Source organism: Nicotiana sylvestris, chromosome 9, assembly GCF_000393655.2.
Source record: "Nicotiana sylvestris chromosome 9, ASM39365v2, whole genome shotgun sequence".
NCBI lineage: Eukaryota > Viridiplantae > Streptophyta > Magnoliopsida > Solanales > Solanaceae > Nicotiana > Nicotiana sylvestris.
Window position 1 is genome coordinate 170,329,640 of NC_091065.1, and position 14,296 is coordinate 170,343,935.

At 34.7% G+C, this 14,296-nt stretch overlaps 2 protein-coding genes across 2 annotated transcripts; one reads left to right on the plus strand and one right to left on the minus strand.

Annotated features, from left to right (window-relative positions):
- Positions 1 to 2,885: 2,885 nt before the first annotated feature.
- On the plus strand, positions 2,886 to 5,656 carry LOC104227773 (peroxidase 72-like). The gene is made up of 4 exons (XM_009780087.2): positions 2,886 to 3,172; positions 3,757 to 3,948; positions 4,038 to 4,203; positions 5,095 to 5,656. Exons 1-4 carry the CDS (start codon positions 2,945 to 2,947, stop codon positions 5,505 to 5,507), a joined length of 999 nt encoding a protein of 332 aa, XP_009778389.1. The 5' UTR covers positions 2,886 to 2,944; the 3' UTR covers positions 5,508 to 5,656.
- Positions 5,657 to 6,009: 353 nt separating this feature from the next.
- On the minus strand, positions 6,010 to 12,587 carry LOC104227774 (probable ubiquitin-conjugating enzyme E2 18). The gene is made up of 6 exons (XM_009780089.2): positions 12,464 to 12,587; positions 12,259 to 12,362; positions 10,833 to 10,935; positions 10,645 to 10,708; positions 6,613 to 6,701; positions 6,010 to 6,427 (listed from the first exon to the last, which is right to left on the minus strand). The coding sequence occupies exons 1-6, from the start codon at positions 12,512 to 12,514 to the stop codon at positions 6,332 to 6,334; spliced, it is 507 nt and encodes a 168-aa protein (XP_009778391.1). The 5' UTR covers positions 12,515 to 12,587; the 3' UTR covers positions 6,010 to 6,331.
- Positions 12,588 to 14,296: the final 1,709 nt, after the last annotated feature.

The following is a 14,296-nucleotide window of genomic DNA, read 5'->3' on the forward strand; positions in this document are numbered from 1 at the left end:
ACGAGCAAGCTTGATTAGTCCACCTCGGAAGATTTGGGGACTGTAGAGGCAATACAAGTGGTCGATAGTAAACCGAGGCTCCTCCGTGTTATTTCAAAGTGACGGAGGAGGATCATGACCCTCTAGAAGGACGGGTAAATCTGCCCGAGGTAGATCTCGTACCTCTTGAAGAAGTCGAGGACTATTGGATCCATCGGGCCAAGCATGAAGGGGTACGTATAAACACTTAAACACCCCTCCACATTTGTGGTGATGTCCTCATCGAGGCCTGAAACGACCACTTCCTTGCCTTCCCACTTACAGTCCTGCTGAACCGTCGAGAGTGTGTCCTCAGTAATGGAGCATATATATACCTCCACACCTCCTTACCTTGATCCCCTTGCTTGGAGGCTTTTTTGACCTTGAACTCGTTCTTTATAGAGCATCCTCCAAGGATGAAATTCTTTAGAGGGGGGTTCCGGGGCTGCTTCAGGTACGACAACCTCGACATCCGTGCTCGGGTTAGAAGTTGAAGGGGTGGCCTATTGAGGTATAGACTTCGAAGTTTTCGCCATCGAATTCTGGGAATATGAATGTATAAAGATGAAGGTGTGAAGGTTTGAAGGTCAAACTTGAAGATTCAAGGACAAAATATGAAGATTTGAAGATGGGAAGATGAAGATATGAAGATGTGAAGAATAGTGTATGAAGATTTGAAAAGATTATGAGCAAGTAAAAAGTTGGGGGTAACTTAAGAAGGTTTGAGATCGGAAAGTAAAAAAGTGAAAAAAGGATCCGAAGCTTTTATAGGGGGGGTAATTAATGCGTGACGTTTCACGTTCGAGGGCATTCAAACAGCGGTTGACACGTGTCCAAAATCAGAACGACGCGATTGATGAGACGTTTCACTGACTCATCGACCCGATTGCAGCATACGGAGGAAGGAACCAAGGTAAATTAATCACTTCTCGTCGCTTCGATAGATCTGCTCTTCGAAAAGTTAGGGGACTATCTGTGTACGGGTAAAATCGGGGATAATATTACTCCCGATTCCCCAGTAAAGAAACGAGAGAACAGCATGATCTGATGCAACCTCGAGCGAAGTCGAAGGGTCCCTCGTTTCGGAACCCGGGGAGGACGAACGGTGCATCCAGGATCAGGTACGGCTAAACAACGGATCCGGGACAATTGAAGTTTCGGGACTAAGGAAAAAGAGAAATTGTTAAGCATGACGAGCAGGGAGCCGTAATATTTGCCCTCAACTGGATATTACGGCACAAATCCCGTCCAATATCAATTGCGGATCGATATTTACCGAAAAGAGAAATTTTTTACCTTATTTAGATTTGTACTAGGATTGAAATTCCCCTACTATATAAAGGGGAGAACTTTTTTATTTTAAACTTGTTGGCACGCATATCAAAGCAATAAATGTTCATTTTTGTCTTCTAGTTATTATTCAAAGTGTTCTTCAGATACTCTTTTCTTTAATTGCAACCAAGCTCATATCGAGGGCTCGGTTGGAGCCAGTTTTCAGTGTCCAACTTAAAGCTAGGCCTGATTGTTCCATTGCGTTTGGTTTGATCGTTTATTCTCTCTTTAATTTAGTTATCTGTTGTTGTTAGATCATTCGTATTAAATTAAATCACGTGTCTTTTAAACCGCATACAAATTTATTTGTTACTCATTTTTAAAGGTAAACAATCTTTAACAGAACTCCACTCTTCGGGTGATTCTAAACCATAGTCAAAAGCCAAAGAGTAAATCTAGTTTTTTTTTCTCGAAGAATTTGAACATATGAAGTCCATCCATTTCATATTGTAGGTGCGTTAATGGCAAGATAAACTACGAAGGATTTGCTAAAAAAAAAGGGTAACATATTCACTTTTTTATTTTAATAAACTTCAAGCTAACGAGGTTTCTTATGCAATAAAGAAGAAAGGGGGGGGGGGGGAGACAAAAGAAGAACCAATCTGGTTTTACCAAAATATAACCCTATAATTTGGTATGTATTGTAGCTGCTCTTATGCTTTAAAAAAAAAAAAAAAAAAGTTGGTCTATAATGGATAACCAGAAAGGGTATATTAGGTGAATCTGATTGGTTGTCGTCTCCGACTCTCCTCGACCAAATGCAATATACTATGGTTATTTGGTTGACCAAATCAACTTATATTCTCATGCTTTTTAAATATTTTAATTAAAAGAATTCCTAGGTATCATGATACAAAAGATCAAGAAAAAGAAAAAAAAAAAATCAATACCAGGCTTATTCATGCATATTATTGTCTAATCGATCATTTAATCAAGAACTTTGTCATTTGTCTCCCATGAATCAATTGATTAAGAATTAAACCTCATTTTATTCTTCTTTCTATATTTTCTATGTCTAGAAGTGGACCTAGTAACATTGATCAACTCTCTAGAGGCAAAAAATTTGCTAAGTTATCCCATACTAAGATAAGGAACCATAATATATCAATCATCTGTTATGCGATTAAAAGAGTTTAAATTATATGCATTAAATGTCAAAAGAAATTTAACATTTCAGATAACTACAAGTAATTGTTCATATATTCAGTAAAACTAATTATCTAGAAAATAATAGAGACAACTTGCAATAAGTTAAAATTTTAATAATAATATAAAAATTAGTTTACGCTATCAGAGTATATAAGTTAAATTTTTGAAAAAATGAGTTAAAATTTGTAAATTAAATAGCTGAATAAAGACCGAATCAAACATCATTACTTGTAAAGCAGGTTCTACTTCACTAGACCAAAAAAGGTGAAAATATAATATTTATTTTAATCCTAACTAAAAAGCTACCAACTCCATCTATTTGCATTGAACACTATATATACTCATGAACACCATCTCAAATATTTCATCAAAACAAATTCATTCTTCTTACATATTAAAATTTCTTCTATATAACAAGTCTATAAAACTAAAATTTTGGCAAGAAATGGTTAAATCAGTGAGCTTTTTTATGGTCATATCTCTTCTTGCTTTTGCACCAATATGTTTCTGTAGCAAGAGCAATTATTATGGTTACCTATACCCACAATTTTACGATTGGTCATGCCCACAAGCTAAAGAAATCGTCAAGTCTGTTGTTGCTAAAGCTGTAGCCAGAGAAGCCCGAATGGCTGCCTCTTTGCTGAGGCTCCATTTCCATGATTGTTTTGTCAAGGTAAATCATATCTCTAAGACTAAAGATTAATGACTCTTAGTTAAGTGATGGTAAGCTTATTGTAAGTATGTGAACCGGGCTTCACGGACTCTCCAAGATGTTGCCGCATACGTGCCGGATCCTCCAAAAATATACTACTTTTGAAGGATCCGGCATGCATCTAGCAACATTTTCAAAGAGTCCGAGCAACACAGGATTTAAGAAGAATTGAATTCATGTAGATATTATTAAGTAGCAACCACGTAAGAGTTTCTATTTTATTTTAATGGTGATATCCATAACAACTTGCGCGCACCTTGTGTGTTCAGTTTGGTAAACTTGATAAAATCAATCTTTAAAGTTCTTAGCATTGAACTTGCTATATTTGCTTATAATACTTTTGAAACAATTAGTTCAGAATTTAATATTTGTTGATATTTTAGTGATTATTCACACATATATATCTATGTCCTATGTCGAAAATATTGGACTCAATTGAAGAACATATATAGTTTTAGCAACTCTACTCACCAAGACTTAGAACAAACCCGAAGATATCAATTAACATCTTTTGTCTCTACTTTTTCATTACTATGATCATGTAGGGTTGTGATGCATCACTACTTCTGGACAGCAGTGGAACCATAATAAGTGAAAAGATATCAAACACCAACAGGAATTCAGCTCGTGGATTTGAAGTAATTGATGAGATTAAATCAGCACTAGAAAAGGAGTGCCCTCAAACTGTTTCTTGTGCTGATATCTTGGCTCTTGCTGCTAGGGATTCTACAGTTTTAGTAAGTATACAACCACATGAATCCTAGCAAATAATTAAATAAGTTGATGAAAGTTAATAAATTTGAGCGTATGTTATTTATCTATACAGGCTGGTGGACCAAATTGGGAGGTTCCATTGGGAAGAAGAGACTCAAGAGATGCTAGCTTAAGTGGCTCCAACAATAATATTCCTGCTCCAAACAACACGTTCAATACCATTCTCACAAAATTCAAGTTAAAAGGACTTGATCTTGTTGACCTTGTTGCTTTATCTGGTAAAAATCATTCCTTAACTTTTACCTAGACTATGTATTACAGAGAAGACTAGAGGTGGCAAATGGTTATAAATAGTCTGATTTACAACGGGTAATTGAAAAGTAGTCAAATTTTCAAAATTAATCAAAATTTAGTTACTTTTTCATGTAAAGATAAAATTTGAACAAAAACACCCTTAAAAATCCAAAACAATTCCAGCATTATAATACGCTGAAGTTTGAATTATTTACATATGAAATTCCAGTAAAATGTGCTAGAGTTCCAATATAATACACTGGAAGTTTATACGTAGGAGCTCCATAATCCAACATATTATGCTGAAACTTTCCGTATTTTAGCTAGGGCATTTTTGTCCAGATTTATTTTCGTACAAAATAGTGGCTATTGTTCAATAACTTTGCAAACGCTGACTATTTTCAATTACTAGTCCGAACATTGGCTAGTTCATGCTATTTTCCTAATTTGGACATGTCAAAATGGGTCAGATTGATAAAAGGGTCATGATGGATTATAAGATAACCTGCCCAATATACCCAACTCCCATTCTTTTTTATTTTGCTTTTTGAAAAGAAAAAAAAAGTAAATAAATGTATTTTTAAATAATAAGCTTAATTTCTTCCAAATATACATAATCCCCGGTTTTCCAATTTTCATTTTTTATGTTTCAATTTGAGTTGCATTTTGACCAGTCGAATTACACTATTTTGATTTGTTTGACCCAATAGTTTAATTGATGAGTCATTTCGGGTTCTAACATGTGCGGTCAACTTAACAAACGAGTCATAACCTAACTTATTTTTAAACTTAGACGTGCATGTTACTAAAAATCGATTGATTTTGCTACCTCTATGTATCACGAGAAGTAAATACTAGAAGAAATTTTTCTACAGGGAGCCACACAATTGGAAATGCAAGATGTACCAGTTTCAGGCAAAGGCTCTACAATCAATCAGGCAACAATTTACCAGACTATACATTGGATCAATCATATGCTGCTCAATTGCGGACTAGGTGCCCTAAATCTGGTGGTGACCAAAACTTATTTTTCATGGATTTTGTCTCCCCTACAAAATTTGATAACTACTATTTCAAGAATTTGTTGGCTTCAAAGGGCTTATTTAATTCAGACCAAGTTCTTGTGACCAAAAATCAGGCATCATTAGAATTGGTGAGACTTTATGCAGAAAACAATGAGCTTTTCTTCGAGCAGTTCGCAAAGTCTATGGTTAAGATGGGAAATATCTCACCTTTAACTGGATACAGAGGCGAGATTCGGAAGAATTGCAGGATGATGAACTCTTAAATATCACAATATTCAACATCAGCCTTGGTGTATTTTTATGCTTTTCTTTTAACATTATTTCCAGAATTTTCTTTCTGTTCATCTTGGATTGTCCTTTTCATAGTGTGCTAAATGTTAATGAATGGATTCATAGACACTTGTTTGAAACACTTACTATCTTTGCAATTTAGTGAATAGCAGCAATTTTATCATTTAGCAGCCATCACACTTCATCTTAATATAGGATAAAAGTGAATCAAGACATGGAAACGAAGATCATATTTAATACACAGTTAGATGGACATAACTGGTAAAGTTGCTGTTATATGACCAGGAGGTCACGGGTTCAAGCCGTGGAAACAGCCTCTTGCAAAAATGCAGGGTAAGACTGCGTACAATAGACCATTGCGGTCCGGCCCTTCCCCGAACTCCACACATAGCGGGAGCTTAATGCACCGGGCTGCCCTTTAGATGGACATAATAACAAGATAAGGTCAATAACAAAACATAAGAAGGGAATAACTGAGACAAACTTATTCCTCAGTAAGATAAACAACCAGAAACAATACATTATTCTGAGTGCTAACTTATTGCTGATGTCAGAAGGATTCTTGGTGGGGTCTTATTGAGACTGCAGTGTATAACTTATATGGTACATAATATCTTGTACATGCAGCACATAAGGAAAACCATCTTCATTTACAACTAATGGACAGGAAAGGCCAATTTGCACACTCGTACCATGTGCAGGCAACGATCCTGGATATTCAGAAAAATTTCTATAGCATTTGATTTCAAGTATGCAATCGAGTTATAATGTTGCCGCAAGTGTCGAATTATACTTGTTACACCTTATCATCATGGAACCACCACCTGGTTTCCTTCGGTGATCTGCCATTTCTACAGTTCTTTACATAACGATCATTATCGTCAGGGAGTTGCTGCACGAATAATTGGAATTAGTAAGGACTAAAGTTAAACTAGCAGGAGAAGCTCAAAGGAAGAATTTTTGTGGATTGCATATTTTTCAGAGAATGCCGTACAAATGGGCGATGGCATACTTGGCATAGTATAAAAGACCATTAAAAGCAGCTCAAATTGATGTAATAGACGCAACAAAAGGTACCTTCGCAGTTGAACTTGACAACATGGAGAGAAGGCTAATGCATATAGAACTAACAGTCATGGCAGGTGACCACGAGTCATACAAAATATCTGCAAGATAGGAAATAGTTATTCACTGCTGCTTTTACAGATACAATAACAACAACTACACCTTATTCCCAAACAAATTGCAGTAGAATCCTCACAGACCATAATTCTCTATTTAAATTTATCTCAGCCTCTCAGGCCAACATTATGCAGAATAAAAATAAAAATAAAAAGTACCAGAAGTTCTCTACATTTCGACAACTAGTATAAGAATCTCTGATAAGGCTAAAAGACTCCTAGAAAACGTAGGACATAAAGTAAACAAACTAACGTGACTAAAATATATTCTCAACTAATTGATATCCCCTATATAGATCTTTTTCTTTCACTGTCCCTTTCTGTAGATGATGCTTTTTGCAAAGGAAACATCTAGTCAACTGAGCACGGCCTTTCTACTTTTACTTCCACAAATTAAAGGCAAGCAAAGAAACAAGATAACTCGATACTGAGTAAGATGGCATTCCTCTTCCATGCCTTATGAATCCAGAGGTCACGTATTGATAAAGTAGCCTGCTGACAACACCTGTGATGAGCCAAGTGTATCTCTCACATCGTCGAAAAATGAGGAAGCAAGTAAGAACTGGATCAAACATGACCGAGAAGACAATTAAATGACTCAATAATACATTTCATTGCACCCCAACACCAACCCTGACTCTATCCTGTCAATGCTCGTAAAGCCTTCCAGATCTCTAATTCAACTTCTTAAATACTAATTTCATCCGCAGAGCACCATAGTCTTGAACTAATTGATTCATTTCAGTAAGCTCTCATAATAAATTCTGAAACCTAATTTGGTGCCATGTGATAATAAAATTGCTGGAATTGGCTCACAAATCACTTAAAACAAAGTCCATCTGTAAAAGAAATATTTGGGACTGCGCTGAACCTAAGTTGTAGGATCAATATTAACTCTAATTCGCTACTGAGCATTATTAGAAATGAAAATAAGTGGCATAAGGTCTTCAAGAGATATTGTAGGATCTTAGTTAATAAAATAATATGTTTTAGGGAAGTTATTTGGGAGGCTGCATAATGCTAACGTAACGAAATTCAGATATGGGAAGAATGAGTGAAGTAAATTTAGTTGTTTTCATCGGGATTCTGTTCCAGCCAAATGAGAAGTTAAAAGAGCACCAACTTTTGCCAGTCCTAACTGGAATATGTTTATGACAGTTGGATAGAAAAAATTATCCTGGTCTTTTCTAATTTAAAGAAACCGATAAGGCAGATTGTCACAAATGACATTAGCCAGCTCCCAAATAGATTAAGAAGGCTATCAGTACTTCTTATGACTCTTCCAAGATACAATGATACAAGAAACTAAAAGTAGATACATACCCCTACACAGTATCCTTGTATTATAGTCTGAAGGAAACAGTTACAGAACTTAACTCATTTCTCTCCATCAATCTGTAAATCTTATGCCATGCTTGATGCCAACAGTTATCTCTAAGTTTCACACACTTATTTAATTAACTTTTGACAATTGAAAGATGTATCTTACGGAAACTTATCATGTTGCTATATCACTAAATATCTTATGCCTAACGTTAACTACAATAGCGCCTTCGAAATTTGCACAGGAATGAATAGACTTACAAACCACAGCAAAAATGTTCCTTTCACAGGCCAAGCAATAAGCTGGTCACTCATCTTGGAATGCAATTTAACCCAAGAGAAAACAAGGAAGGTGGGGGACAAACTAGCAGTCACATGGTAAATAAGAATTTACTAAAGTATTCTTTTAAACATCATTCCCACCAATTATTTCTGGTCTAATTGGTAGGCGTTTGGTTTTAATCATAAAGGGTATACATCACAGTGACAACAACTTGAATAGTTGTCTTAGTATGAATATCTTTGTCTTTTTTAAACATACAGTACTAAAACATTATACAAGGATACAGACCTAAATTTAAGTTAATACTTGAATAGCTATCTTAGTATGAATATTGTTGTCTTTTTTAAATATACAGTACTTAAAAATCATACAAGGATACAGACCTAGCTTTAAGTTAATACATACCGCCCGTCTTATAAAGATTACAGCTAACTTTAGATGCTAATCAGAAGATAAAAAAGAAAGAAGAAAATCAAGCTTATTCATGAACTTATAAGTGAACTTTGTCCTGTTGGTGGAGGCATGACTATAACATTATTCAAAGGATAAAGCTACTGGAGAACAACTTCCATGAGACAGGGACACAGGGCGATTAAAGGCAAAATCAAAGATTTCAACTAAATTATGCCTCCTAAAAGATAAGCACCAAGTGTATGGTGTAGCAGTTAATGATACCAGGTAATTTCTTCTCATATGTCTAAGGCCTCATTTGTTTTTATTAAGATTAAGACGTCTGAATCTGAATACACATCTGAATATCAAGATGTGTATTACGATTAAGACATCTGAATCTGAATACACATCTGAATATATTAAGATGTGTATTAAGATCTAAATAGAAATAATTAAGATTGTTTGATTTTTAACATCTGAATGTATAAAATTTATCTTTATTTGAAAATTAATAAACATAAAATTCAAATGAAATACTAACTAATCCAATATTCTATCAATAAAATATATTATTTTTTAAAATATGATAGTTATTGGTGGTGATGGCTAACGGGTGAATGCTAATTAAAGGCGGTGGTTTGTGATAATTTTGGTTGATGATGGTGGTTCGTGCTAGTAGCTAGTAGTGATTGGTAGTGGTGGCAATTATGATTGAGGATGGTGGTGGTGGGCGGTGATAGTTAATAATGGCGGGTGGTGGTAGTAGTTGTGACTGAGGAAGGTGGTGGGTGTGTGGTGGTAGGTTAAAATAATGGGCAGTTCCGGCTGTGGTTGTTGATGGTGATGGAGTTTTCAGTTGTGGTAGTTGCGGTGGATGAGTGTTAATTGTGATTGAGAATGCTATATGGTGGTCGGAGTGGTGGGGATAGTGGGTGGTGATGGTCGATAATGCTGGCGGCTACGATTGAGGATTATGGTGGCGTGGTGGTAGTGGTTGGGGTGGTGGTGGTGGTGGCATGGTGGTAGTTGATAATGGTAGGCAGCGGCGGCAGCTAATAATGAATATGTGATAGCATCTTAATGAAATTAAGTCTCTGTTATAGATCTTAATCATACAGACCTATTCAGACTCATTAAGTGGTTGTGAAGTAAAAAAAAACACACTTAATAATTAAGATTTGAATAATTAAGATTCAGACTTTAAAAACAAACGCACTTAATGTCTGAGATCTGAATGATTAAGATTCAGACCTCCATTAAGTGCAAACAAATGAGGCCTAAACCTTGGTGGTAACGTCACTCGGTACCTATGTTGGTGGAAGACAGCAGGTACCTGATGAAATATTCAAGGCGTACACAAGTTGGGTCCGACATTACCATTATCCCCAAAAAAGGTGGAAAGTAATAAGGTACATTTACTAAATTAAAGAGAACCTTATTTTGGAATATGAGAGGGATAGCTGCTACTAAGAGTTGGTGTTTTGTATTCGCCTTCTTAAGAGAGAGAACTCTAGAAAGTTAAAGAGATTAATAAGGCAAAGGCGTAGAACAAAAACCAATATTATGCCTGAAAAGAAACTATATGAATGAATCAACAAATATTACTGGGACATAAATGGGAAGCGAACTCAATAACAAAAGCACCCAACCTAAGTGAAAATGCTGATTGACATTGCGCAACAATCTACCATTCGTACCAATTATCCACCAAGTTATTTTGGAGCGTTGAGAAACCTATAGTTCCTGGTGTCTATTCGTTAAGTTTCAACAGTCATATCAAGAATCATTCACTATATGATTGCCAAGGATTTTCATTAGAAGCTTCATCTCATGCATTCCAAATTAAGCCCTTAGGCTCGACCAGTGACCAAATCAATAAATTTCTTGGTGATAAGAAATAGAGGAGACTTGAGCCGAGTGAATAAATACCTAAACAGATGTGCCCGTTGCTATAGATATGAGGGTGCATGGGAGCTGGAGGCACAAATATCACCTGCATCAATATAGCCAGCCGTAATTAGTAGGATAGGAGTTTCAATCAAGAACATTAACAAGAAACAACATCTTTCATCCAACATGAGAATATCATTGAATAGTGTCGACCATTAAATATACACCTGGGGAGCTTCCATAGGATAATGTTCTGGGAAATCAACTTGCAGCTGATAAGTTTCATTAGCATATAGCGTTCCAGGAGCACCATTCACGTCAATCACCCACCTTCTCAAAAAGAACCCACATCAATCAAAAGTTATTGCAACCATTTCCTCATCTTCTAATAATAAAATTAAGAGCAAAACTTGGTGTCTTTGGTATGAAGTTAATGTTCCATTATCTTGTTACCCTGAATTGCAGAACATGTTATTCTCAAAGGAACTCTTTTTGGTGATTCTCCACCAAAGGAAAAATAAATTCCAACCCTTGTGGGTGAAAGTCATCTACTTTTAACAAATACATCAATTGTTAATTAGATCAGCACAGATACATTGTTATCAATCTTTCATACTGAAAAATATCGCCAAAACACTATGGGGTCTTTTCATCTAGAAACAAGTTTTGCAGAGATTATAATACATGGATTAGTAATAAAGAAATTGTAATACATAGTATATTTTTTATCGGGCATTTATTTCTTTATACTAAAAAAGGGATATATAGGGTGTTGATAATGGGTTAATGGAAAAGAAAAAGGGCAATTTTGTGTTTTAGTTTTTAATCCATGTATTCCCTCCGTCCCATATTACTTGTCCACTTTCTTTTTTACACGCCCCTTAAGAATTCATAAATAAGAAGGGTAATTTTTACTAATTTACCCTTTTAACTCTTTTAATACACTATTTATGTGGCCTCAAACTAATCAACTCAAGCTAATAAAGTGTTTCCAAATCATTTAATTGTAAGGGTAAACTGGGAAAAATTTAATTAATTCTATCTTGGTTTTGTAAATTGACAAGTAATTTGTGACAGATATTTTTAGTATTTTGGACAAGTAATATGGGACGGAGGGAGTATTACTTAATCCATGTATTTTATCTCTTGCTATGTTAGGCGGTGGTGGAGCCACCTTAGTCTAAGTGGTGTCCTTTTGCCGAAAAATTACACTGTGTAGCTAAGTCAATTTCTTTTTATGTATATATACTATATGTTGAATCCCCATAGCTTCTTCTTTACTTCTTGAAATTCCTGACTCCGCCACTAATATTAGGTATAAACTAATACATGAAGTGGTGTATTATATTATATCAAAATTAGCTATACAACATTCAAAAATACAAACCAAATTTTACACCCTATCCTCCACCTTTACAAAATACCACATGTCAGCTACCTTTATACACAACGAGACACTGAAAAAATCTGTGAATTCCAAAGTAAACCATTTCTCAAAATACAAAATATTTTCTATGGAAAAGGTTCCAAATTCTCAAATGAAAACACAATAATGAATTAATCTTATCCAAAGTTCATCCAGTTACATGGAAAAGAGAAATTTCAGTGACAGAGATTAAAAAATAGTAATAATAAAAAGGAAAAAGGAAAGACCTTTGAAGATTATCGGAGGGTTTAAGGTTGAAACCAGCAGGGGGATTAACTTGCCACTCCACTAACTCTTTTTGGAGTCGATTGCATGCTATCTTGCTTAATGTCTGATTATTGAATTAATTAGTATAAAAATCAAAATCACATTAGTTTTTTGTGAAATATAAAAGAAAGAAAAAAAGGAAAATATCAAAGAGAAGAAGAAAACCTTGGGAGAGGAGTGAGCGGCGCTGGTCATGGCTAGCCGGGATATATCCATGAAACAAAAAAGAGGAATATGAATAGCTTGATTTTTAAGTCCCAAACTCCCCCGTTGAAGTGGGAGTGATATATACTAGTTTGAATTAGCTCATAATTTAAGAAAGAAATAAGCATTTTAAGATTTATAATTTTAAAAATAGTATAATAATTACTCCTTCCGTTCACTTTTGTTTCTCTACTTTCTACTTTGCACTCCCTTTAAGAAAAAAATAAATAAAAGTATATATTTTACAAAAATAGTATAATATTGTACGTACTATTTATGTAAATTTTCACAAATATATATTTATTAAGATAAGGTACACGCGCAACATGCGTATCCTAATACTAGTATGAAAAATGAATACATAGTGAAATTGAAATTATTATGTTGCAACTCTAATCCCCGTGTATGTTATTTTGGCCCAATAGCGCACTTTTCATTCACCTACTTTATTATTCACCTCTTTCACTCCCCTTTCTGGCTTTTTCCTCTCTCTTTTTTCTTAAAAGAAATTTGCTGTTATGTTGTAAAGTGCTTTTATTTAATGCTTAATTAATTTTTAATTTTTTAATTTTTTATTTTTAAATGCTTAAAATAATCAAAAGCAGTACTCACTCCGTTCCAATTTATGTGAAAATGTTTGACTCGGTACGGAGTTTAAGTAAAAAATGAAGACTTTTGGAATTTTTGGTCCTAAACAAGTCCAAATGGGGCCCAGAGTATTTGTGTGGTTATAAAAACTTCTCATTAAGGGTAAAGTTATAACTTTAAGCTAAATTGTTACCAAATTTAAAAAGGGTTCATTTTTTTTGGAACGGACCAAAAAGAAAATAGGTTCACAAAAACTGGAACCGGGGGAGTAATACTAAAGTAAGTTGCGCAGCCACCGCCAGCTCCTTTGACGCAGCACAGCAAATGATTTTTAATCCAAATGAATACAAACTTAAATAATTCCAACTATAACATACATATTCTGTCATAGACACCAAACCTAGCCAATAGGCATTGAATGAAGAAATTCCAACCAAATATTTTTCATTTAACTACGGGGAGAAGTGAATTCAATACCTGATTCGATTTTTATTCTTATATATGTAATTTAAGCAGCTATTTTTTTTCGTGAATATCTTAAATTATGCTTTTCACAAGTTCGGCACGCTAGGTATATTTCCGTTTGAGTTAGGTGCTTCTACTAAACAAAATGAAAATAAAAAAACGAAAGCTATGACAGAGCTTAAGATTTGAGATGTCATTTTACCTAAATATGTAAAAGGATTATCTTGTAGCAAATTCACGAAATTACTCGTAATTTGTTCATTTGGATGCAGTGGCGAATTCATAACAGGGAGTCATTAGATTCTGCTCTTTATTTATTATGACAACCAGTCAATTTTCCTGCGCTTCGCACGGTATTTTGGTAAATTTAGAAATATCCTTTTCATTACTTTAGTCCAGATATATATAGAAGAAATAACTTTTTCATGTTAAAATAAAAAAAGACAGTCTTTTCAAGGTATATATGTGTGTGTTTGTGTGTGGGGGCGTGAGCGTATATATGTAGAAATGTGTGATTTACAGATAAGTAGGTATTTTCATTTATCATAGTGCAAATATAATGCATCTTGCATAAATTCATTAAAGAAGCTTTTCGAAGATAGTATAGTTGATCTTTCTGAAATCATTAATTGAGACATTGTAAAGAGAAAAAGCTCATGCGAAGCTAAGTTTCATTGTTGACACGGGGTTCCTGATGCTTGTAAGGATTTTTAGAAAGGTAAATTTCATCATTAAACTACT

Excerpts from the sequence above, each read along its gene's own strand:
- LOC104227773 (XM_009780087.2), top strand. The coding sequence starts at position 2,945 with ATGGTTAAATCAGTGAGCTTTTTTATGGTCATATCTCTTCTTGCTTTT. Across the intron at positions 3,949-4,037 it reads CTAGGGATTCTACAGTTTTA|GCTGGTGGACCAAATTGGGA; the intron begins GTAAGTATACAA and ends TTATCTATACAG. Across the intron at positions 4,204-5,094 it reads TGACCTTGTTGCTTTATCTG|GGAGCCACACAATTGGAAAT; the intron begins GTAAAAATCATT and ends ATTTTTCTACAG.
- LOC104227774 (XM_009780089.2), bottom strand. The coding sequence starts at position 12,514 with ATGGATATATCCCGGCTAGCCATGACCAGCGCCGCTCACTCCTCTCCC. Across the intron at positions 10,936-12,258 it reads CCCTCCGATAATCTTCAAAG|GTGGGTGATTGACGTGAATG; the intron begins GTCTTTCCTTTT and ends CTTTTTGAGAAG. Across the intron at positions 10,709-10,832 it reads ATCCTATGGAAGCTCCCCAG|GTGATATTTGTGCCTCCAGC; the intron begins GTGTATATTTAA and ends ATATTGATGCAG.